Source organism: Lutra lutra, chromosome 10 (genome assembly GCF_902655055.1).
Source record: "Lutra lutra chromosome 10, mLutLut1.2, whole genome shotgun sequence".
NCBI lineage: Eukaryota > Metazoa > Chordata > Mammalia > Carnivora > Mustelidae > Lutra > Lutra lutra.
Genome location: NC_062287.1, coordinates 105,827,920 through 105,850,980, shown reverse-complemented (window position 1 = coordinate 105,850,980; position 23,061 = coordinate 105,827,920). Strand labels below are relative to the sequence as shown.

Sequence of the window (23,061 nt, the reverse complement as noted above, 5' to 3'; positions counted from 1 at the left end):
GATATCTGACGTCACAAAAGCCAGGCACAGAGGCTGGCGGGCTGGCGTGGGTGGCACGGAGTTCGGGGCCGCTCGGGGCTATGGGCTGCTGCCAAGACAAGGACTTTCAGACCTCCGATGAGCCGGCCAAGGAGACCGAGTCGGAGGAAGGCGAAGGTGGGACCCAAGACACACCAACGGGGCCCAGGGAATGGGAGAAGGGGTTGCCCCGATGGGGACCGTCCAGGAGGTTGGACGGGGGAGGGTAGAGCAGAGCTCAGTGGCCTCGTCATCCCCGCAGGCTTCGAAGGGATCGGTGAGGACCCGCAGGACCGCGGGAATCGGAGGTCGAATGAAAGCCTTTTGATCACCGTGCTGTGGCGGCGGCTATCCCTGTTCAGCCGTCGGGGGTCAAACAAGAGGCAATCAGCCCAGAATCATAAGCTGGGGTTACAGGAGAGCAACCGGAAGGGGATCCTGGAGGAGCCGGAGAAGGGGTGACCCCAGCCCTGCTCTCAGTCTGCCCCAACCTCCAGAGAATAAAGTTTCTAACGTGTACCTGCCCGAGTGCAAGCGCCTTCGCTGCCGGTTCCGGGCCCCCAGGGCACCGGCTCTGCTGGGGCTGCGGGCTCTTTAAGGCTCCTCCCCTGGGGCTGGCCTTGCCTCCCGGGCCCCGGCTCTGGTTCCTCGGGGGCGGGGTCACGAACAGCCTAGCCAATGGGAGGGCGGAGTCGCTCTTGCGTTTGGGTGGTGGGGCGTGTCTCTCGAGTCCCTGTGCTCCAAAAGGCGTGGCACCGCCCTCTCGTCACCGGGGGAGGGGTTACGTGTGGGTGACGTGGCGGCTTCCAGTCTGGTCGGATTTCGGCGGCTACAGCGCTTGGAGAGGAGGCGGTGACCACCCGGGAGACTGTGGCAGCGTCGGTGGCGGCAGGAGGCAGAGAGGAGGTAGGACTCGCTCTAGAAGGGGTCTGGCCGCCGTGTCCGCTCTGGGCAGCGGCTTTCTGGGGGCGGCGACGGGAGGGGGGAAGGGAACCTGGAGCGAGCGGGCCAGTCCTGCCGGCCCGGCTCGGGGTGAGGGAATACTTCGCCGTCCAATCAGGGAAGCCCCTGTTGAGAAAGACGTCGGCGTTACCTAATCAGTGGCTGCAGTCCTCCAGAAGGCGGGACTTGGGCGGGGGTGGGACTTCCTGTTTCAAATAAACACCTAGAGATTTTTTTTCGCCCCCCTCCGCCCACCGAAGTGGGTCCCTCTTGGGAGGTCGGTCACCGTTTCTCCCTCAGGAGTCGAAGGGATCCGCGGATACGAGAGGGCCCGGTTAGGGCCTGGGGCAGTTCCACAGGCCGGGCTGGCGCCTCGGTGCCGCGGGACCTGCCTCTGGTCCTGTCCTGCTTCAAGGCCCCCGGCCCGCGCTCTGGCCGCCAGAGCCAAGTTGGTAAAGAGTGTGAGGAGCGGGACCAATTGGGCCAGAGAGCGGGGACCTGTCCGCCTTGGGCCGGCCCCAGGATCTGCGGGTGGCTTTGGGCGCGAAAGTCCGTGCCAAGTGCAGAAGGGGCCCGAGGATTTACTGGTGTGTGTGTGTTGGGGGTGGGGGATTTGTGGGGAAGGAGGCTGCCTGGGGAATGACACTCTCCCCTCCACAACAGTCCGAGGTTATGCGTCTCAATGATCCCGCGGAAACGCTACGGGTCTAAGAACACGGATCAGGGTGTCTACCTGGGTCTCTCAAAGACACAGGTCCTGTCCCCTGCAACTGCTGGCAGTAGCAGCAGCGACATCGCCCCTCTGCCCCCCCCAGTGGCCCTGGTCCCTCCCCCTCCCAACACCATGTCCTGCCGGGATCGGACCCAGGAGTTCCTGTCTGCCTGCAAGTCCCTGCAGAGCCGTCAGGTAAGGACCAGGAGTGAAAAAGGCAGCAGTGAGCCTTAGTGAAATCTGGAGGAGGCTGTGCTCCAGCACTGTTGATAGACATAATTTGGGGGTGGGGGGTGGTGACCTGTTGCAGAGCTGATTTGGTTTGGAGGGGCTGTAGGATCTACTCAGCAACAGAAAAGGTGAGGGTCAGCTATCTGGATGCAAAGTGTTCTGTGAGAAATTCCCGCAGAGGGTAGGGTTGCTAATCTTCGAAGGAATATCTCAGGATGAGAGGTGGCTGCAGTGTATTTGGAGTGGATAAGGAACACGTTCTAGAAAGAGCCTTTAGCTCAAAGAGAGGGACTTTGAGTTCTAGTTCCGGAATAGTCCTACCATAAGTTTGCTCTGTGGCCACAGGGAACTTAGTCTAGTTGGGCCTCAGGGGCTTTTTGGCGGGGTGTGGGGGGTGAGTGGGGAGGTGTAGGGCTTTTTTGTTTTTGATTTAAAGTAGGCTCCATGTCCCGTGTGGAGCCCAGTGTGCTGCTTGAACTCATAACCCTGAGATCAAGACCTGAACTGCGATCGAGAGTCAGAGGTTTAGGGGTGCCTGGGTGGCTCAGTGGGTTAAGCCTCTGCCTTTGGCTCAGGTCATGATCTCAGGGTCCTGGGATCGGAGCCCCCGCATCGAGCCTGCTTCCTCCTCTCTGTCTCTGCCTGCCTCTCTGCATACTTGTGATCTCTGTCAAATAAAATCAAATAAAATAAATCTTTTAAAAAAGAGAGAGAGAGTCAGAGGTTTAGCCAACTGATGCCCCTGGGCCTCAGTTTTTATATCTATCAAATGAAAGCCTTTTTTTTTTTTTTTTAAGATTTTATTTATTTATTTATTTATTTGACACAGAGAGAGTGTGTGAGCAAGCGAGAGAGCACAGGCAGGAGGAGGCAGAGGGGCAGAGGCAGAGGGAGATGCAGACTCCCTGCTGAGCAGGAAGCTGGATGTAGGGCTCCATCCCGGGACCCTGAGATCATGACCTGAGCTGAAGGCAGACGCTCAACCGACTGAGTCACCCAGGCACCCCGAAAACAGTTTTTTTTTGATAAGTACTTTTTACCAAAATTGCTTTGGAATGCTTTTTTACAAATTAGATTCCCTTGTTTCAGTCCACACATCCTGAATCAAAGTGGGACCTGAGTGATTGTAATTTTAAATATTTTTACTGCTCAGGTTTTAACAACTGCTTTTCTGTATGATCTCCAAGAGCTTCTCAGTTATCCTCTTTGATTTCCTGATTGGAGGACTAAAATGGTAATCGTGCCTATCATTTATTTAGTGCTTACAATGTCTGAGGCATCTAACTAAAATACTTTATGGCCCTTATGCTGTTTAGTTTTAGCAGCAACAATAGGAGGTGTGTGGATTGTCTTCTTTTTAAGCAAGAGAAAACAGATTCAGAATAGTTTAAGTCATTTGCCCCAAACCCCAGCTAATAAGTGGTGGAGTCAAGATTTGAACCTGGGTCTACCCAGATTCAGATCTGAGCTCTAAATGACCGCTACTGATAAAATTGGACCATCCAGTGGGGGTCCTAGGGAGAAGGTTGCTGATACCTAAGAAGCAGTGAAAGCTGGAAATGGGGAGGGAAAACTAAAGTGTCACACCTTGACGTTGTATTTCAGAATGGAATCCAGACAAACAAGCCGGCTCTGCGTGCTGTCCGGCAGCGCAGTGAATTTACCCTCATGGCCAAGTAAGTTGAGAGAAATTACATGGTGGGGTGCTGCAGGGTCTGGGAGCAGTAGGCTTGCCTTAAAGGGGGCCTTGGCTGTGAGGGAGGTCTGCACCAGTTTTGCTGGAGCTAATGTGGGAATAGGCCCTGTCCTGCCCTTTCCCGTGGTGCCCTCACTAATGCTCGTTTCCAGGCGCATTGGGAAAGACCTCAGCAACACATTTGCCAAGCTGGAGAAGCTGACAATCTGTGAGTGTTCTTGGGGTCTTTCAGAGATGGGGCAGTGAACCAGAGAGGGCTGAGGAACCGTACTCCCTGAGCCTTGTCTTTGACCTACCCCGTCGTGGCCTCCTCTGTCTCTGCAGTGGCAAAGCGCAAGTCCCTCTTCGATGATAAAGCAGTGGAAATCGAGGAGCTGACTTACATCATCAAACAGGTGAGCTGCTGGCCCTCAGGATCCTGCGTTCCCATCAGATCGCGCTATGAGTCGCCGGTATCACGGAGGTCCAGAGCAAGTTTCTAGAGCCAGCCCCAGACATCCTGCTCGTGTGTTGAGGCAGTGGACACTTGGCCATCAGCTGTGTACAAAGCACAGTACAAAAGCTTGAGGCAAGATTTCCGCCTTCAGAGCTTATTGTCTCCAAAAGGTATCCGGTCCCACAAACTCAGACTTACAGTGAGGAGAAGGCAAGGGGTCTAGACCTTACAAAAAGATGAATGAGACGGTCTGGGGACACTGGGGCAGATTTTCTAGAGGGAGTGAAGTCTGAACTGGTTTCAAGACTTGCCTACAGGCCTTGGAAGAACATTCCAACAGAAGAAACAGTGTGTGCAGTGGCCCAGCTTATAACAGAGAAGGTTGAAGTCTTTGAGGAGATGTTACCTGCTCAGGGAGGCCTACCCTGAGCGTGCTGTTTAGTACATCAGTGCTCGCAACTCTGATCTTCCTTACCTTGCTCTGTTTTTCTGGTTATAGCACTGGATCCTTTCTAACATTCTCTGTCATTGACTGACTTACCTTAATTCGTTTTGTTCCCTCCCATCTACCTCATCCCCCCACCCCCAAACAAAGAAAAGAACAGAGATTTTTTTTTTTCTTCTTGCTTGTTCACAGATGTATCCCAAATGCCTGTACTAGTGTCTGGTGTAGAGAAGGTACTCATTGTTTGTTAACTGGATGGCTGGTCAGCAGGAGATGAGGCTGGGTGGGTAGATCGGTGGCTGGTTGGGAAGCTCATTGTGGGCCTGGGTAAGGAGCATGGAATCACTGACTGCCAGGTGCTACAAGGACGATAAGAATCTGGAATATAGTCTGTCTGGAAGACCCCCGGATAGCAGAATCTGTACAGTTGTGATTCCTTCCTCTCCCAGCACAATGTCATGAGCATGAAACTTGAAGTTGAATGACCATAAGTGGGGGAAAAACCCAGTCTGGAGCATGGATGGGCAGAGAGGCTAGGGAGGAGGTTCTGCTGCTGTCCAGAGGCAGCCGTGTTCAGGAGGTGCCTTGTGGGGGGGGTAGAGAGAGGATGCCACCATCTACTGGGGCATTCTTGCATAGGCTTTGAAGAACCACTGCCTGGTTTCAGACAGACGAGTTCAAATCCCAAGTCCACCAACTATGGTGTAACGTTGGGTAAGCCGTCTAACTACTCTGAGCTTCGGTTCCCTTATGATGGTCACAGCACCTACCTCGGAGGGTGGTTGTGGGAATTCACTTATTTATTTTTGGAGTCACATTATTAGGTGACCTATAGCTTCCTGGTTCTGGGGGATTCAGCAGTGAGCAGGACAGGTGCGGTACCTGCCCTGGGGGGTTTCCTTCTTCTCTCCCTCCTTTCCTTCCTTCCTTCTTTCTTTCCTTCTTTCTTTCTTTGAGAGAGGGGGAGGGAAGGGAGAGGGAGAGACACTAGACAAGCAGATAGAAAAAACAATTTCAGGGTGGTGAATTCTATTAAAGAAATAAATTGAGTTCCTCAGGCTGGGGTCTTAGTAGATGGGGATGATCTAGGATGGCCCGTGAGAAGGGGCATTGAGACCCGAATGGTGAAGAAAAAGCATCTTCCAAAGATCTGGTGGGAGCACTTTTCAGAAAGTGGGAATAGCAAAGGGAAAGGCCCTGAAGGGTGGGCCACCTTAGCGCATCTGATAAACACGAAGGGCAGTGTGGTTGCACATAACAAATGAGAAGGAGACCAGGAGGGATGAGGTCAGGGAAATGGGCAGGGCCAGACCCTGTGAAGTCTGCGTCCACCAGGGAAGGAATTTGGCTTGTGTTCTAAATTTAGTGGAAAACTCTTGGAAGATTTTAAGCAGAGGGAGGGGTGATATGCTCCGTTTCTGGTTCAAAAGCTCACTCTGGTCACTGTGTCGAGGGTGAATGGGCGAGGGCAGGCTGCAAGGGCAAAGTCACTTAGGAGGCTCTTGGCGAATGTTGAGAGACAGTGATGATAGGGTCCAGGGCAGGTTTCGTAGGGAAGGAGGTGAGCGGCCCGATTTGGAGCATCTGTTGGAATCAGCCGGGTTTTCTGTGGGTTCCTGCTAGGCTCCATATGGATTAAGGGCAAAGAGGGGACTTGAGGATGGCTTTCCTGCGTCTGGTCTGAGCAGCTGGTAACTGGTGGTGCCATTTACCAAAAAGGAAAAGTAGGGGGGCGCCTGGGTGGCTCAGTGGGTTAAAGCCTCTGCCTTCGGCTCAGGTCATGATCCCAGGGTCCTGGGATCAAGCCCCACATCGGGCTCTCTGCTCAGCAGGGAACCTGCTTCCTCCTCTCTCTCTGCCTGTCTCGCTGCCTACCTGTGATCTCTGTCAAATAAATAAATAAAAATCTTTAAAAAAGGGGCGCCTGGGTGGCTCAGTGGGTTAAGCCGCTGCCTTCGGCTCAGGTCATGATCTCAGGGTCCTGGGATCGAGCCCCGCATCGGGCTCTCTGCTCAGCAGGGAGCCTGCTTCCTCCTCTCTCTGCCTGCCTCTCTGCCTGCTTGTGATCTCTCTCTGTCAAATAAATAAATAAAATCTTAAAAAAAAAAAAAAAATTTTTTTAAAAATCTTTAAAAAAAAAAAAAAGTAGGGACAAGGGGGAACAGCTTTTGGCGGGGAGTTGGGAGTTGTCTTCTGTGGTAAGTGTAAGGGCAAAGAAAGTCGCAAGCTGCCTAGCGCGCTGTGTGGCACAGAGACACAGGCGCTCAGTGCCCGGTAAGTGACCCGTAGACTGTGGTTGTGTTGTGGCAGAGAGATGGGTTTAGGAGGTATGAGTATGTGACTTAGAAGCTTCCAGCTTGGGCACCTCCGTGGGAAGCAGTACCATTTTTCCGAGCTAGAACTCTGGGGGACGAGATTTTATGGAGAGAAGACGTGGAGTGCGGTTTTGGACGTGGGGCTGTAAGGAGGTTGTGTCAACTCCAAAGGGCCAGACCAGTCAGCTGTGGATATCGTCCATGGCTCTCGAGTGCTTGTGGCTGGAATGCTAACTGAGGGAACTGTTAGAGGAATTCTAGAAGTTGCCTAATCTAGTTTGTCTTCAGTGTGTTCCTTGAACTCACTATTCCTGACCTTTTCTCTCTCCCCCTCCCCCTTATCTCCTGGGCAAACTTTCTCTGCCACTCCCCAGCCATCTCCTTCATCTCTATCTTGGCAAGCCAGATCGGGGAGCGGAGGATGCTTTGGTCTGGTGTAGAAAGCCGGGTTGTGCTACTTTACCTCATCGTGTGACCTTGGACAAGTCAGAGCCTTTACTCTTTTGCTATAATGACTTTTGAAAGGAGTTCTGTGTATAAGAGGCGTTTTGTTGATGCTTCCGGGAAACACGGAGACTTTGACTCTTCCCTTTTCCTGATTGCCATACAGTGCTCTGCTGGCCAGCATGCATTGGGTGTGAGATCATGGCCTTCGAAGTAGTTCTCTGGTCACGTGTCTGGCCTCACAGGTGGAGTTGAGCCGGAGGGTGAAGGGGGTAAAATCAGTTATTTAGAAATGGATGAGACCAGATTTTGCCTCTTCTGGCTCTACTCCGCAGGGACTGAGCCGGAGCAAAGTCCGGAGCTTGGACCATCCCAGAAGCCCCTTCTGGTCTGACTTTGAAATACCCTCCCCATCGTTCGTAACTTCCACCCCGTTGTCCTTGCTGGAGCTGTCCATGTGGGAGAGACATTGGCCGAGGACCCCTTTGTTAACCGTTTTCCTGTTGGCTCTCCGTAGGACATCAATAGCCTCAACAAACAAATTGCCCAGCTTCAGGACTTCGTGAGGGCCAAGGGCAGCCAGAGCGGCCGGCACCTGCAAACCCATTCCAACACCATCGTGGTCTCCCTGCAGGTGGGACCTGGAGTTGGTGGAGTGGGAGGCAGAAGGGAGAAAGGGACTGTCTTCTTTGGCCAACCCTCTCTCCTTTTGTTCTAGTCAAAACTGGCCTCGATGTCCAATGACTTCAAATCAGTTTTAGAAGTGAGGACAGAGGTAAGAAGAATCTGTGTAGGAGGGATGGGAATCGGGGTAAGGGCCCAACGGGAGATGGGGAAGGAACAAGTGGAGGGGTGAGGGTAACAGTGTCATAGGCCGACAGGAGGGTCTCTCTAACATGCCTGCTTCCCAGAGGCCTCGGGACCTTTGCATTTCTTCCCCAATCCCAGAACCTGAAGCAGCAGAGGAATCGGCGGGAACAGTTCTCCCGGGCACCTGTGTCAGCCCTGCCCTTGGCCCCCAACCACCTGGGTAAGTCACCGGCAATGCAGGGAGCCCTGAGGGGTAAGACTCACTTATTGTGTCTGTGATGGCATCCTCTAACCCCGAGAGGGCAGGGCTTGTGTAGGAGAATGGACAGGCATCCTTGAGATGCCAAGATTTCTCTCTCAGAGGTCAAACCCCATGGCTGGCCTTCATGATCTATACTTAGTCTCCCACATTCTCACTGTCGGGGCTGACTTCAGTCCTGTGCACTAGAATGACTCTAACATTTTTATTATTCATTCACATTCTCTCATTTAATTTTCACCACCACCTCAGAGAAAGCCACTATTATTATGCGTCATTTATTTATTTTTAAAAGATTTTATTTATTAGAGATCACAAGTAGACAGAAAGAGAGGAGGAAGCAGGCTCCCCGCTGAGCAGAGAGCCCGATGCAGGGCTCGATCCGAGGACCCTGAGATCATGACCTGAGCCAAAGGCGGAGGCTTTAACCCACTGAGCCACCCAGGCGTCCCTTATTATGCATCATTTAAAGGGGAGGAAACTGAGGCCCAGCGAGATTAAATGACTTGTCCAGGGTCACAAGGCTAGGAAGTGCCCATGCTGGGATTCAAACCCAGAGCATGTGGGCTTTGAACCTATTTTCAAGCACTACGAAGTGCCTTTTCTTTCTTTTCCCAGGGGGCAGTGCTGTGGTTTTGGGGGCAGAGTCTCGTGCCTCCGGGGATGTGGCCATTGACATGATGGACTCTCGGACCAGCCAGCAGCTGCAGCTCATTGATGAGCAGGTACCTGGGCTCGGAACTGGGTAGGAGATGCTCATCTGTCCTCCCCAGTGGCCCGCTAGCAAGTGTTTGAAATGTGCGTTGAGTCGAGTGGCCACGCTGGGAAGGGGTCCTAAAGAAGCAGGCCCTCCGCTGAGGAAGCTTCTAGAGTTCATGGGCGCTGTCTCTCCCCTGAAGGATTCCTACATCCAGAGCCGGGCAGACACCATGCAGAACATCGAGTCCACAATTGTCGAGCTGGGCTCCATCTTTCAGCAGTTGGCACACATGGTTAAGGAGCAGGAAGAAACCATTCAGAGGTGAGACTCTCTTTCACCCCGGACAGAAGAGCCTTCTGTTCCTGTGGGGTGACATCCTAAAGGCCCCCAGGGACAGCTTGCTACCCGTCGAAAGAGTAGAGGGAATCCGGCCTACCCACAGGGTTCCTTCAACAAGTGTTCACGAAGTGCCTGTTTCTTGTCAGGTGCTGTTCTAGGTGCTGAGGATACACCGATGAGTAGAACCGTGACATCTCGATAGTGTAGGGGTGAGATTCAGGAGGGTGGGTGAGCACAGCTGTTTAAAAGAGTTGACAAGAAATTTTCAGGTAGTGATAAGATATACGTGGAGAATTATGGCGGGATGACGTGTTAAGAAAGGGATCATGGGGGACGCCTGGGTTTCTCAGTTGGTTAAGTGGCTGCCTTCGGCTCGGGTCGTGGTCCCAGCGTCCTGGGATCGAGTCTCATATCAGGTTCCTTGCTCGGCGGGGAACCTGCTTCTCCCTCTGTCTCTGCCTGCCTCTCTGCCTACTTGTGATCTCTCTCTCTCTGACAAATAAATAAAATCTTTAAAAAAAGAAAAAAAAAAAAAAAAGAAAGGGATCATGGGGCGCCTGGATGGCTCAGTCCGTTAAGCGGCTGCCTTTGGCTCAGGTGGTCCTGGGATCGAGCCTAGCATCGGGCTCCCTGCTCAGCAGAGAGCCTGCTTCTGCCGCTCTGCCTATTGTGCTTCCTTTCTTTCTGTCAAATAAGTAAATAAAATCTTAAAAAAAAAAAAAGATCCATTCTATCAATGGACTCCTACACTTCTGTGTTTTGGCTATTGTAGATAATGCTGTTATCTTTCAAGTTAGTGTTTTTTTTTTTCTTTGGATAAATGCCCAGGAATGGAATTACTGGATCATGTGGTAGCTATATTTTTAATTTTTTGAGGAACCTCGGTACTGTTTCCCAGAGTCGCTGTATCAGTTTGCATTCTCACTAACAGTGCACAAAGGTTCCTTTTCTCCACATCCTCACCAGCACCTATATATATATATATATATATATATATATATATATATATTTTTTTTTTTTTTTTTTTTTTTTTGCTATTTGTTTTGTTTTGTTTAGTTTTTTAAGATATTATTTATTTATTTGACAGAGATCACAAGTAGGCAGACAGGCAGGCAGAGAGAGAGAGAGAGGGGAGAAGGCTCCCTGCTGAACAGAGAGCCCAGTGTGTGGGGCTCAATCCCAGGACCCTGAGATCATGATCCGAGCTGAAGGCAGAGGCTTAACCCACTGAGCCACCCAGGTGCCCCTGTTTTGTTTTTAATGCTAGCCGTTCTGACAGGTATGAGATGATTATCTCGTTGTGGTTTGGATTTGTTTTTCCCTGATGATGAGCGGTGTTGAGCATCTCATGTGCTTCTTGGCCATTTGGATGTCTTCTTTGGAAAAATGTCTCTTCAGACTTCCTGCCCATTTTTTTTTTTTTTAAAGATTTTATTTATTTATTTGTTAGAGAGAGAGCATGAGCACAGGCAGACAGAGTGGTAGGCAGAGGCAGAGGGAGAAGCAGACTCCCCGCTGAGCAAGGAGCCTGATGTGGGACTCGATCCCAGGACGCTGGGATCATGACCTGAGCCGAAGGCAGCTGCTTAACCAACTGAGCCACCCAGGCGTCCCTTCCTCCCCATTTTTTAATTAGATTGTTGGTTTGTCTGTTTGTTTGCTCTTGGGTTATATGCAGTCTTTATATATTTTGGATGCCTGCCCCATATCAGATAAATGATTTGCAAACTTTTCTCCTGTTCAGTAAGAAAGAACTTTGTTGATCGTTTCTTCTCTGTGCCAAAGCTTTTTACTTTGATGTACTTGCATTTGTTATTTTTGCTGTTGTGGCCCTTGCCTGTGGAGTCAGGTCCAAAAATATTGGTAAGTGATGTCAAGGAACCTGCCACCTGTGTTCTCATCTAGAATTTTTATGATTTCGGGTCTTGCATTCAAGTTTTTCATCCATTGTGAGTTAATTTTTGCATGTGGTGAAAGAAAGCGGTCCAGGGTCACTCTCCACATGTAGCTGTCCAGTCCCCCCACACACTGTTGTTGAGACTGTCTTCCCTGTTTATATTCTTGCCTCCTCTGATTAATTGATCACATATGCGTGGATTTATATCTGGGCGCTCTCTCCTGTTGCATTGATCTATGTGTCTGTATTTGCGCCCGGACCAGGCTGTCCTGGTGACTCTAGTTTTGTGTTATAGGTTGAAATCAGAGCGTGTGATGCCTCCAGCTGTGTTCTTTCTCAAGATTGCTTTGGCTACTCAGGGTCTTCTGTGATTCCATAAAAATAGTGTACTTTGGGGGGCGCCTGGGTGGCTCAGTGGGTTAAAGCCTCTGCCTTTGTCTCAGGTCATGATCCCGGGGTCCTGGGATCGAGCCCCGCATCAGGCTATCTGCTCGGCAGGGAGCCTGCTTCCTCTCTCTCTCTGTCCGCCTCTGCCTGCTTGTGATCTCTCTCTCTGTCAAATAAATAAATAAATAAATAATAGTGTACTTTTTAATAAGGTTGGATTTAGGCTTACCATTTTACTATTTGCTTTCTCTTTCTTTTTTTCCTGTTTCTTTTTGTCCCTTTGTTCCTCTTTCTCTTTCATCTTTTGGACAATGGAAATTTTTTTCAAAATTCCACCAAAAATTTTTTTGTTGGTATTTTAGCTAAATGTCATTGCATTTTTTTTTTTTAAGCGGCTGACCTAGGGATTACAGCATGCATCATTAGCTCTCACAGCCTACTTCATACAAAATGCGAGAACTTTAGGGGTGCCTGGGTGGCACAGTCAGTTGGACATCCGACTCTTGTTTTCAGATCAAGTCATAATGGCAGGGTTGTGAGGCTGAGCCCTGTGTTGGGCTCCGTGCTGAGTGTGGAGCCTGCCTGAGGTTCTCTCTCTCTCCCCCTCTCTTTGTCCCTCTCTCTGCTTGTGCGCATGTGTTCTCTCTCTCTCTCAAAAAAAATTTCGGATGCCTGGGTGGCTAAGTTGTTAAGCGTCTGCCTTCAGCTCAGGTCATGATCCCAGGGTCCCCATCCAGCTCCCTGCTCAGCAGAGAATCCTCTTCACCCTCCCCGTCTGATGTCCCCCCTGCTTGTGCATGTGCTGTCTCTCTCTAATAAATAAAATATTGAAAAAAAATACTTTATTTATTTGTCAGAGAGAGAGAGTGTGCACAAGCAGGGGGAGCAGCAGGCAGAGCAAGCAGAGGGAGAAGCAGGCTCCCTGCTGAGCAAGGGACCCAACATGGGACTTGATCCCAGGACCCTGAGATCATGACCTGAGCCAAAGGCAGAGGCTTTAACCCACTGAGCCACCCAGGGGCCCCCTACCTTCATTCTTGGAGGATGTTTTCCCTGGATATAGAATTCTGGGTTGGTTTTCTGGTTCACTCTTCAGGCACTTTAGCTGTATCACTCTACTGAGCTTTGGTCTTTGTTGTTCTTAACGAGAAAGTGGTGGTAACTTCAGCTGTGTATGTAATGTGTTTTTCTCTGGCTGCTTTTCAGGTTTTTTTGTATGTTTGTTTTTTTGTTTGTGTGTTTTTTTTTGTCTTTGATTTTCAGCAGTTGACTATTATGTCTCCTGATGTCATTTTCTTTGAACTTCCCTTTCTCGGGGTTCTCTGAGTTTCTCGCATCTGTACATCTACATCGCTCATCAAGTTTAGGAAACGTTTGGCCATTATTTACTCAGACTGTGCCCGATTCCTCAGACTGGTTCAGTGTTCTCCGTTCAGTAGGAGGGAGCGCTAAGAGCGGAGGGAGGGGGAGGAGATGTGGGAGGGGAAGGAGTTTGACTACCGCTACTTAAAGGATGTTTATTTGTTTATTTATTCATCGACTATAGTACCAGCCCTTTATAAGGTGCTATGAGTCTAGCCATCATGGTCCTGGAATCAAGAGACTTCAAAAGACTGATTCTTGGGGCACCTGGGTGGCTCAGTGGGTTAAAAGCCTCTGCCTTCGGCTCAGGTCATGATCCCAGGGTCCTGGGATTGAGCCCTGCATTGGGCTCTCTGCTCAGCGGGGAGCCTGCTTCCTCCTCTCTCTCTGCCTGCCTCTCTGCCTAGTTGTGATCTCTGTCAAGTAGATAAGGAAAATCTTGAAGAAAAAAAAAAAGACTGATTCTTCCCTGGTTCAGCTGAGACCTAGGGAACTCCTTACTCGGCTGGTTCCGTAAACACTGTAGCTCCTCAGGCTGTGATGTGCTTTGTATATTAGAATATTGTTATAGATTCTGTGAAATGGAATCATAAAAGATACTTGGGTATGGGACGCCTGGGTAGCTTAGTCGGTTGGGCATCTACCTTCAGCTTGGATCACGATCCCGGGACCCTGGGGTGGAGTCCCGCACGGGGTTCCTTGCTCAACAGGGAGTCTGCTTCTCCCTCTGCCTGCCACTCCCCCTGCTTGTGCTCTCTCCCTCTCTCTCCCTGTTGAATAAATTAGTAAAATCTTAAAAAAAAAAAAAAAAAAAGTTACTTGGGTTCTTTCTCCATCCTTTATGTGTTTTATTTATTTATTTTTTTTTTTTAAGATTTTTTTTAATTTATTTATTTGAGAGAGAGACAGTGAGAGAGAGCATGAGCGAGGAGAAGGTCAGAGGGAGAAGCAGACTCCCCATGGAGCTAGGAGCCCGATGCGGGACTCGATCCCGGGACTCCGGGATCATGACCTGAGCCGAAGGCAGTCGTCCAACCAACTGAGCCACCCAGGCGTCCCACCTTTATGTGTTTTAAATAGTTAACATCAGGGGCACCTGAGTGGCTCAGTCAGTTAAGCGTCTGCCTTCAGTTCAGGTCATGATCTCAGGGTCCTGGGATTGAGTTCCGCATCAGGCCCCATGCTCAGCTGGTGAGTCTGCTTCTCCTTCTTCCTCTGTGATCTGTCTCATTCTTGATTGCTCTCAAATAAATAAAATCTTTTTTTTTTTTAATTTTATTTATTTCTTTGACAGACAGAGATCACAAGCAGGCAGAGAGGCAGGCAGAGAGAGAGAGAGGTGGAGGCAGGCTCCCTGCTGAGCAGAGAGCCCGATGCGGGGCTCGATCCCAGGAACCTGGGATCATGACCTGAGCTGAAGGCAGAGGCTTAACCCACTGAGCCACCCAGGCGCCCCTCAAATAAATAAAATCTTTAAAAATTGCTAACATTCTCTTCCATCTGCATGCAACCTCACATTCTCGTCTTCCTTGAAAGAGTTTTTCAGTGTTAGTGTTCATTTCTTTATTGTTTAGCAAACATCTGGTGATGCTCTGAGCTAGTCCTGCTGGATCTGGGGATAGGAAGGTGAAAGACCGTTCCGGTCCTTGCGGCGCTCATGTCTAGTAGGAGAGACATGCACTGACAGTTACACTTCAGTATGGTAAGGGCAGGAAGAGGAGGAGGTAAGGGAACTCAGGCCAGGTACCTCTCCTAGAAATAAAAGATAAGTCCTGAGGAGGAATGCCAGCCAAAGGAAAGGAAAGGCCATTCCAGAATAGCTCAGAAATGAAAAAGGGCTTGGGTGGCTTCCAGGAATGCAGACTTAGTGCACACGGCAGGCAGGCAGGCAGGCGGAGTGGGGAGGGAGGAAGCTGGAGAGGCAGGGCCAGATCACAAAGGACCTGTGTGCTGCATTCTCAGGGAGAGAACTCAGGGAGAAGTAGATGGATGCTGGGGGAGGGGAACGAGCTTTGTTCTGGACATGCTGACTGTCAGACTCCCTGGGCCCTCCAAGTGGCATTTGCTGTGTGGCCTGAGGCTCAGCAGAGAGGGCTGGGCTAGAGATAAGGACTTGGGGGAGTCAGTGGCCTCCTGGTGAAACCGTGGACATAGACGAGACTACCCCGAGACAGTGGGTAAAGTGAGAAAAAGGACAGGACAGATCCCCGTGGCTCCAGGATTACTGGGAGAAGGGGGAAGGATTTGTCCAGGAGGCTGAGGAAGACGGCTAAGGAAGATGACAAAAGAAAGCGGAGAGTAATGTGTCCTTAGAAGCTGAGGTGGTGGGGATTTTAGGAAGAAAGGAGTGGATATTTCTCGGTGCCCCTGAAAAAGGAGGTGTGAGGTGAAGCTCCAGGGTGTTCAGGGGGCTGCGGGGCTGGGATTGATTGGATCAGCGCAGCAACTTCTGTTGGATGGCTCAGAAGCAATTTTATAGGGGATTGAAACACAAAAGGGAAATAACAAAAGAGAAAAATTGTGGGCAACTATATGTACAAGAAATGGATATTTTGAAAGGATGAAATTTTTTTTATTGTATTTGTTTATTTTTTTAAGATTTTATTTTAGAGAGAGGGAGCAAGAATGTGCTTGTGCGTGCATATGAATCAGGGGAGCAGCAGAGGGAGAGGGAGAAGCAGGCTCCCCACTGAGCAGGGAGCCTGATGCTGGGCTCGATCCCAGGATCCGGAGATCATGACCTGAGCCAAAGGCAGACGCTTGACTGACAGAGGAAAGGATGAAACTTTTTAAATAGACGTTCTTCTGTTTGCTTCCTGCATGCCAGTGGATCCGGATTTGAACACCCTTTTTAGAAACCACTGATTTAGGGGCGCCTGGGTGGCTCAGTGGGTTAAAGCCTTTGGCTCAGGTCATGATCTCAGGGTCCTAGGATCGAGTCCCGCATTGGGCTCTCTGCTCAGTGGGGAACCTGCTTCCTCCTTTCTCTCTCTCTGCCTGCCTCTCTGCTTACTTGTGATCTGTCAAATAAATAAATAAAATCTTTAAAAAAAAAAAAGCACGATGTGTTTAAAAAAAAAAAAAAGAAAAAAAAGAAACCACTGGTTTAGTCCAAAGGTCTTTAATATGTAGATTCCTGGGCCCCATCCTAAACTTTCTGAATATATGAGACATGAGAATCTGCATTTTGGGGATGCTCAACACGTGATTCTTATTTTTTTTCTGAGGTATGAAAATTGCTGACCTGTTACTCCGTTGTTTCGCTTTGTATCCCGATTTGTAACCTACAGGATTTCTAGCGAGTAGAAAGTTGGGAGGATCATACAAATGAGCACCTTGTTCCTTTCACTCAGATTCGCCCACTTAATATTTTCTCACGTTTGCTTTCCCTCCTTTTTGTTCCTCTGAACCATCGGAAAGCGCAAAGATCATGGCATTTTTATCCCTAAAGACTTCAGCAGGCACCCTTCCAGAATTGGTATTCTCAAAAAAAAAAAAAAAAAAAAAAAAAAGAATTGGTATTCTCCTGAACAGCCACAATGCCACTATCATACCTAAGATGACCGACAATTCTCTGTCATTACCCAGTGTTTTTTAGTCCATACTGAAATTACCCCAGCTGTTCTAAAAACAAGTGCTTTTAGCTTTTTTCCTTGAATTTAAGACCAGGCAGTGATCACACGTGGCATTTGATATGTCTCTTTAGTCTGCCTTCTGTTTTGCTTCTCATGACACTGACTTTTCTTTGAGGAGGCCAGTGCCTCTCATAGCAGGTCCCACATGTGTGTTAGCTTAGTGTCGCCTTGTGATCGGATCTCCGTTATAGACTGTAGGCCAGCTACATAGCTGATTATTACCAGTGGGCACTTGATGAGGTTATCCCTTTATTGGCCATGGCAAGTTTGGTCACTTGTTTAATACGGTGAGCATCTGGCTAAGTCACCTGTGGAGTGACGCTTCGAGTGCCTGTGAACGTCCGCCTCCCTAGACCCATGATGGTCCTTGCCTGATACAGTCGTGACTATGTGTGAGACCAAGTGGCAGTTTTCTAATTCATCCCTTTTTTTTTTTAAAGATTTTATTTATTTATTTGACAGACAGAGATCACAATTAGGCAGAGAGGCAGGCAGAGAGAGAGGAAGGGAAGCAGTCTCCCTGCTGAGCCCGATGCAGGGCTTGATCCCAGGACCCTTAGATCATGACCTGAGCCGAAGGCAGAGGCTTAACCCACTGAGCCACCCAGGCGTCCCAACCGTCATCATTTTTCATTATAGAGTCAGATTTTCCAAACCTGGCCACATGGAGCTCCTTTTTTTTTTTTTTTTAAGATTTTATATATTTGGGGCACCTGGGTGGCTCAGTGGGTTAAGCCTCTGCCTTCGGCTCAGGTCATGATCTCAGGGTCCTGGGATCGAGCCCCACATCGGGCTCTCCGCTCAGCGGGGAGCCTGCTTCCTCCTCTCTCTCTGCCTGCGTCTCTGACTACTTGTGATCTCTGTCTCTGTCAAGTAAATAAATAAAATCTTTAAAAAAAAAAAACCTTTAAAAAAAAAAAAGATTTTATATATTTGAGAGAGAGAGCACAAGCAGAGGGACTGCAGGCAGAGGGAGAAGCAGGCTTCCTGCTGAGCAAGGAGCCCAATACAGGACTCTGTCCTAGGGTTCTGGGATCATTATTTGAGCCAAAAGCAGACGCTTAACCCACTGAGCACCCAGGGGTCCCAACGTGGAGCTCCTTAAAAGTAGCTTCCATATCCTCTGAATATGACCCAACTCCTATCAATCATTATGAAGCCTTTGGGAAATTGACACTCCGAAAGCTAAAATTCCAGATTTCCTAATCATGGTCAAATAGTCTTTCCAGTTCCTGGGCTTACTGTCATTCTCCATTCAACCTCCTTTTTGTTGTCTTCCCTAATTTTAAACTCAACTTTCTCATCCTCTGGGTTTTCATGCCTCTCCATCACTCTGAGCATGTATCCTTGCTGTTCAGTCAAACTCCAGCTCTTTTTTTTTTTTTTTTGAAAGATTGATTTATTAGTAAGAGGTCACGCACGCACAAGTGCAGGGGAGATAGGGAGGTGCTGAGGGGGAGGGCAAGAGACAAGCAGACTCCGGGCTGAGTGGGGAGCCCAATTTAGGGCTCAGTTTCACAGCCCTGAGATCATGACCTGAGCAGAAGTCAGGAGTTGGACACCTAACTGACTGTGCCACCTAGGCACCCTGAGACTCCAGCTTCTTTTTTTTTAAGATTTTATTTGAGGGGTGCCTGGGTGGCTCAGTGGGTTAAAGCCTCTGCCTTCAGCTCAGGTCATGATCCCAGGGTCCTGAGATTGAGCCCCACATCAGGCTCTCTGCTCAGCAGGGAGCCTGCTTCCTCCTCTCTCTCTCTCTCTGCCTGCCTCTCTGCCTACTTATGGTCTCTGTCTGTCAAATAAATAAAATCTTAAAAAAAAAAAAAGATTTTATTTGAGAGCGAGAGAGTGAGCATGAGCAGGGGAAAGGCAGAGGGAGAGAGGGAGAAGCAGACTTTCCAATGAGCTGGGAACCCAATGCGGGGCCTCGATCCCAGGATCCTGGGATTATGACCCGGGTCAAAGGCAGATGCTTAACCCACTGAGCTACCCAGGCGCCATGAGACTCCAGCTTCTTAATGCTTGATTCCTTCCCTCTATAGTTTTACTTTCTTTCCGTAAGACATTCCTCCAACCTCCTCACCGTGCTAACTTTTCCCCTGTTTTCTTTTTTTAAAGATTTTATTTATCTGACAGAGATCACAAGTAGGCAGAGAGGCAGGCAGAGAGAGAGGAAGGGAAGCAGTCTCCCTGTTGAGCAGAGAACCCGATGCGGGGCTCAATCCCAGGACCCTGAGACCACGACCTGAGCTGAAGGCAGAGGCCTAACCCACTGAGCCACCCAGGCGCCCCCCCCCCCCCCCGTTTTCTTCACCCTTCTCCTTTTCAGGCCACATTTTCTGGCCCCCTCATATCTGTCTTCTGCTCCCCACTACTGTCTCTGAGTGTCCCACGGATCCCTAATTCCCCCCCACCCAGAGCTCCCTCCTGTTAGTTTACATTCATGGACTCTGATTTAAAGTCTTTCTTACGCCAGACTGCATTTACTGTGTATGCATTTTTGTTAAGCAAAGCCATTCATGATTGCCAAGATGAGCTTTCTTGGATATGAAATGACAGTTGCACCCACAATGAGAAATGAAATGACAGCCCAAAGGTAGGAAACCTGATACTTCAGTTAGCCACTCGGACACAAATAGGGTATCATGTACAGTCTAGACTCCTGTATTTGGGCCTTTTTTTTAAGTTTATTTACTTATTTAAGTAATCTCTATATCTAACATGGGGCTCGAACTCATGACCCCAACATCAAGAGTCGCATGCTCTTCCATTTTTTTTTTTTTAAGATATATTTATTTGGGGAAGCTGGGTGACTCAGTTAAGTGTCTGACTCTTGATTTCAGCTCTGGTCATGATCTTGTGTTGTGAGATCAAGCCCTGCATCGGGCTCCACACTGACAGGGCATCTGCTTCAGATTCTCTCTCTCCCTCTCCCCCTGCCACCTCTCTAAAATAAATAAAACCTTAAAAAAAAAAAAAAAAGATTGGGGCGCCTGGGTGGCTCAGTGGGTTAAGGCCTCTGTCTTCGGCTCAGGTCATGATCCCAGGGTCCTGGGATCGAGCCCCACATCGGGCTCTCTGCTCTGCGGGGAGCCTGCTTCCTCCTCTCTCTCTCTCTGCCTGCCTCTCTGCCTACTTGTGATCTCTGTCAAATAAATAAATACAATCTTTAAAAAAAAAAATTTATTCATGAGCGAGAGAATGTGAGCAGAGAGAGGGGCAGAGGGAGAGAAAGAATCCCAGCAGACACACTGCCGAGCATGGAGCCTGACCTGGGGGGCTCGACCCCAGGACTTGGAGATCATGACCTCAACCGCAACGAAAAGTCAGAAGCTCCACGGACTGAATCACCCAGGCGCCCCCAGAAAGCATGGTCTTCTGACCGAGCCAGCCAGGCACCCTTGGGCTCCTACGTTTGGACAGAGAGTAGTTTGCAGGCCTCATGACTACCTTCTGAGGACCTGGGGCTTGCAACCGCTGACCCAGGCTTTGCGTTCCTGTTCCAACTGGATTATCAGGCTTCAGCTTTTCTGTCCTCAAACAGCTCACTGCAGTCTCTGCTTCCGGGGCCTCCCTTTGCAAAAGCCGGGGTTTGTATTGGGTTCTCAGGATTGTTACATATGCCGGGTGGCCAAGAAATGTTTTCTTTTCCTCAGGCGCCTCTTAAGAGATGGACGTTCCTGGGAGAGACATGTTCTCCTAATAGCAGGGCTTTTCTTATCTCCTGACTTCCTGTTCATATCATTAAGTTTTTCTTCCTGTCTCACTCAGAACCAGGATTTCCTGACTTCAGTGGTCTGTGAGCATTTTCTCCCATATTACAAATGCAGTATTACTTATTAGACAAAAAATCAATAAACACTGACAAGCGAAGATTTATAATAGATGACATTTGAGGGGGCTTTTCGTGTGGGCTGGGCACTTTGTTAGCCATTTGAGGCCGACGACAACCACAGATGCAGTGTTGGGGTTATCCTCCTTTTCCCTCCTTTGCAGTGGAAGGAAATGAGTCTGGAGGTTAAATGACCGGCTCCGAATCACAAGCTAATAAGTTGCAGAGCTGATCTTCACACCAGAGCCAAGCCCCATCCCCATTACCCTTCCAGAGCTCTTTCTATATACAAGCATAATTACACACAAATGGGATCGTACTGTATGTAAATACTTTTCACTCCCACATTATCACGACCATCTTTCCATGTTGGTAAGTCTACTTCAACAGCAGTCTTTTTAATCCAGTGTTCTTCTGTTTCCTCTTCTTTCCGCCCTACCCCCAGGATCGACGAGAACGTGCTGGGAGCCCAGCTGGATGTTGAGGCCGCCCATTCAGAGATCCTCAAGTACTTCCAGTCGGTCACCTCGAACCGGTGGCTCATGGTCAAAATCTTCCTTATCCTCATTGTCTTCTTCATCATCTTTGTGGTCTTCCTTGCCTGAACCTTCTCCACTCTGAGGCACTCCATCGGGGTTTGGAATCCCTTTGGGAGGGCAGGTGGCCAGTGCTGTCACTGAGCCTTGTGCAGGGTACTTGGGAGAAAGGCCCTGTTTCCTGGAACTGCTGAGAATGGCCACTGCCCCTGCCCCCTGCCCCTTTGCCTCTGGCCACCCTGTCCTCCCCTCACCACCCTCAGGCCCTCGAAACACACAGTTCTGAATTTGTACTCTGCTGTGAAGGGGCTGGAAGGGAGCAGAGGCCAACTGGGGGGCTGGTCGGGGAGGCTGTCTCCACTAGGTAGGAGATTTTTAGAAACTCCCCAGCCTCTTCCAAAGGAAACTTGGACAGCAAGGGTAGATGATGGCCTTCCCCACCTTCCTGAGAGGGAGGAGAGGAAGTGAAGCCGCCCCCTGGGACCAACTTTCCCATCTGGGTTAGAATTTGACCTCTTTCTTCTTCCTCTCCCCACCACGTGAGGCAGGGGGCCCTGAGCCCCTCAGCTGCCTACACAACCCCACCTTTGGCTGCTGGTGACTCTTTCTGCCAAACGCGCTGCAGCCCATCTTCTCCCAATTACAGCAAGACTGTCAGCCTCACTAGCCATGTCGTCATTTCTGGGTGGGAGCGTCGAAGGGCCTTTGCAGCCAGTGGAGTGAGTGCACTGCCTGGTACCAGAACTGAAAGGCTGGGCTGATGGCTCTGAGGGCCAAGCTTTGGGCCCTGTGTACACAGCTGCCTCCAGGCAGGGAACACCCGGGTGCAGCAGCACTTCATGAGCCTGGAAACTTCCCTCCAGAGGGGGAAGCACAACCCCAGAATGGGGCCCTGATTGGTGGCAACTTTCAGGATCATCTCCAGCAGTATCTGTGCCTGTTTCCACTGCATGCTCCAGCCGGCTGGCCCCCGTTTTTCCTTCAGCTGGATGACACACAAGCTCTGCCTGCCGCCAGGAGTAAAAGGTGAAGAACTCGTTCCCAGCTCCAGCCGAGGCTCTTGGTCCCCTCCAAGCCCCTCACCAAATCCAAGCCAGTCACAGGAGAGTGGAGGAGAAACCTGCCCAGAACAATCCCCTCCTGCCCCGCCAGGGAAGTTAATACACTACGTGGCCAGGAGCCACCACCACATCATTCTGAGGTTCCTGGGGTACCCCCATGGCTCACACACCCCAAAGGAGGTTCAAGCTACAGAGAGAACCACACCGTACTCCTGAGAGCTGGCCCTAGAACTTTGGGGAGGTGCATGGGGGCAGTCTAGGAGAACTCGGCCTTTTCTAGCCCAGGCATTGTACTATTTCCTCTCTCCTTGGTTTCTGTTCAGCAGGTGGCCTTGCTTGCATTCTCAGTGCCCAACTGACGCAAGATTAGTTCTCGCACAGCACCTCGGTGGTGGGTGGAGAGGTTGTGAAGACAGTTGGTTGCCAAAGCTGGAAAAATGGTCGATTCATTTGACTTGGCAACTCTTCTTGGGGAGGACGCATAGATCGGAAATTCATTTCATTTCACAAGTGTTGAGTTCTTGGTACATGCCAGGCAGGGTACTAAGCCAGAAGCTGGAGGAAGAAAAGCCACGAATTAGTCAAGGTCCCAGCTCTCTTGGAGTTTACGTTCTAATTTTCTGTTGCCTGATAATCCATTTTATAGACGAGGAAAGCATGGTTTCTGTGGGCTGCTGGCAAAGGGCTGGGCTGAGACTTCAATACTGGCTGTACACCGCTAGGGGTCTCCGAACCATCACTACCGCTCCAAAGCCCAGGGCTCCCCTTCCTCGGCAGCCCTTCCTGCGACCCCCTTTTCTGTTCCTCTCAAGAGACCTGGGCTGCAGCAGCTTGCTCTTTGCTCCAGCGCTAGCCCGGAGGTGCTGGCGTAGCGACGGACCGAAGAAAGCAGGCAGCGGGGCAGGCCTGGTCCAACCCCGGGGGTGGCCGGGTGAGCGTAGGTCTCCGGCGGGACGCGAATCGGCCAACCCCGCCCCCAGCGCGGCTGCCCGCCGAGTGCGCAC

The 23,061-nt window shown here is 50.0% G+C and overlaps 2 protein-coding genes and 1 long non-coding RNA gene across 7 annotated transcripts; 2 read left to right on the top strand and 1 right to left on the bottom strand.

Annotated features, from left to right (window-relative positions):
* Position 1: 1 nt before the first annotated feature.
* Positions 2–538, top strand: TEX54 (testis expressed 54). The gene is made up of 2 exons (XM_047693968.1): positions 2–156; positions 281–538. The coding sequence occupies exons 1-2, from the start codon at positions 81–83 to the stop codon at positions 478–480; spliced, it is 276 nt and encodes a 91-aa protein (XP_047549924.1). The 5' UTR covers positions 2–80; the 3' UTR covers positions 481–538.
* A 239-nt stretch (positions 539–777) lies between these two features.
* Positions 778–21,659, top strand: STX5 (syntaxin 5). Of its 5 annotated transcripts, none has more exons than XM_047693958.1 (11): positions 778–924; positions 1,624–1,867; positions 3,509–3,579; positions 3,752–3,807; positions 3,924–3,994; positions 7,757–7,873; positions 7,958–8,014; positions 8,188–8,269; positions 8,927–9,033; positions 9,208–9,329; positions 20,906–21,659. In XM_047693958.1, the coding sequence occupies exons 2-11, from the start codon at positions 1,643–1,645 to the stop codon at positions 21,063–21,065; spliced, it is 1,068 nt and encodes a 355-aa protein (XP_047549914.1). In that variant the 5' UTR covers positions 778–924; positions 1,624–1,642; the 3' UTR covers positions 21,066–21,659. The 5 variants fall into 5 exon arrangements, with proteins under 5 accessions (XP_047549914.1, XP_047549918.1, XP_047549919.1 ...); XM_047693962.1 differs by having other exon boundaries at positions 798–924; positions 1,709–1,867; XM_047693963.1 differs by having other exon boundaries at positions 803–924; positions 1,776–1,867.
* LOC125080111 (uncharacterized) lies at positions 21,501–23,031 on the bottom strand. The gene is made up of 2 exons (XR_007121210.1): positions 22,874–23,031; positions 21,501–22,612 (listed from the first exon to the last, which is right to left on the bottom strand). It is a non-coding gene; the product is annotated as an uncharacterized LOC125080111 (long non-coding RNA).
* Positions 23,032–23,061: the final 30 nt, after the last annotated feature.

What these genes read in the sequence shown, in the direction of transcription:
- TEX54 (XM_047693968.1), top strand. Translation starts at nt 81, where the DNA reads ATGGGCTGCTGCCAAGACAAGGACTTTCAGACCTCCGATGAGCCGGCC. An exon ending in CGAGTCGGAGGAAGGCGAAG is followed by an intron (nt 157 to 280) that starts GTGGGACCCAAG and finishes TCATCCCCGCAG; the next exon opens with GCTTCGAAGGGATCGGTGAG.
- STX5 (XM_047693958.1), top strand. Translation starts at nt 1,643, where the DNA reads ATGATCCCGCGGAAACGCTACGGGTCTAAGAACACGGATCAGGGTGTC. An exon ending in CCATCGTGGTCTCCCTGCAG is followed by an intron (nt 7,874 to 7,957) that starts GTGGGACCTGGA and finishes CTTTTGTTCTAG; the next exon opens with TCAAAACTGGCCTCGATGTC. An exon ending in CAGGAAGAAACCATTCAGAG is followed by an intron (nt 9,330 to 20,905) that starts GTGAGACTCTCT and finishes CCCTACCCCCAG; the next exon opens with GATCGACGAGAACGTGCTGG.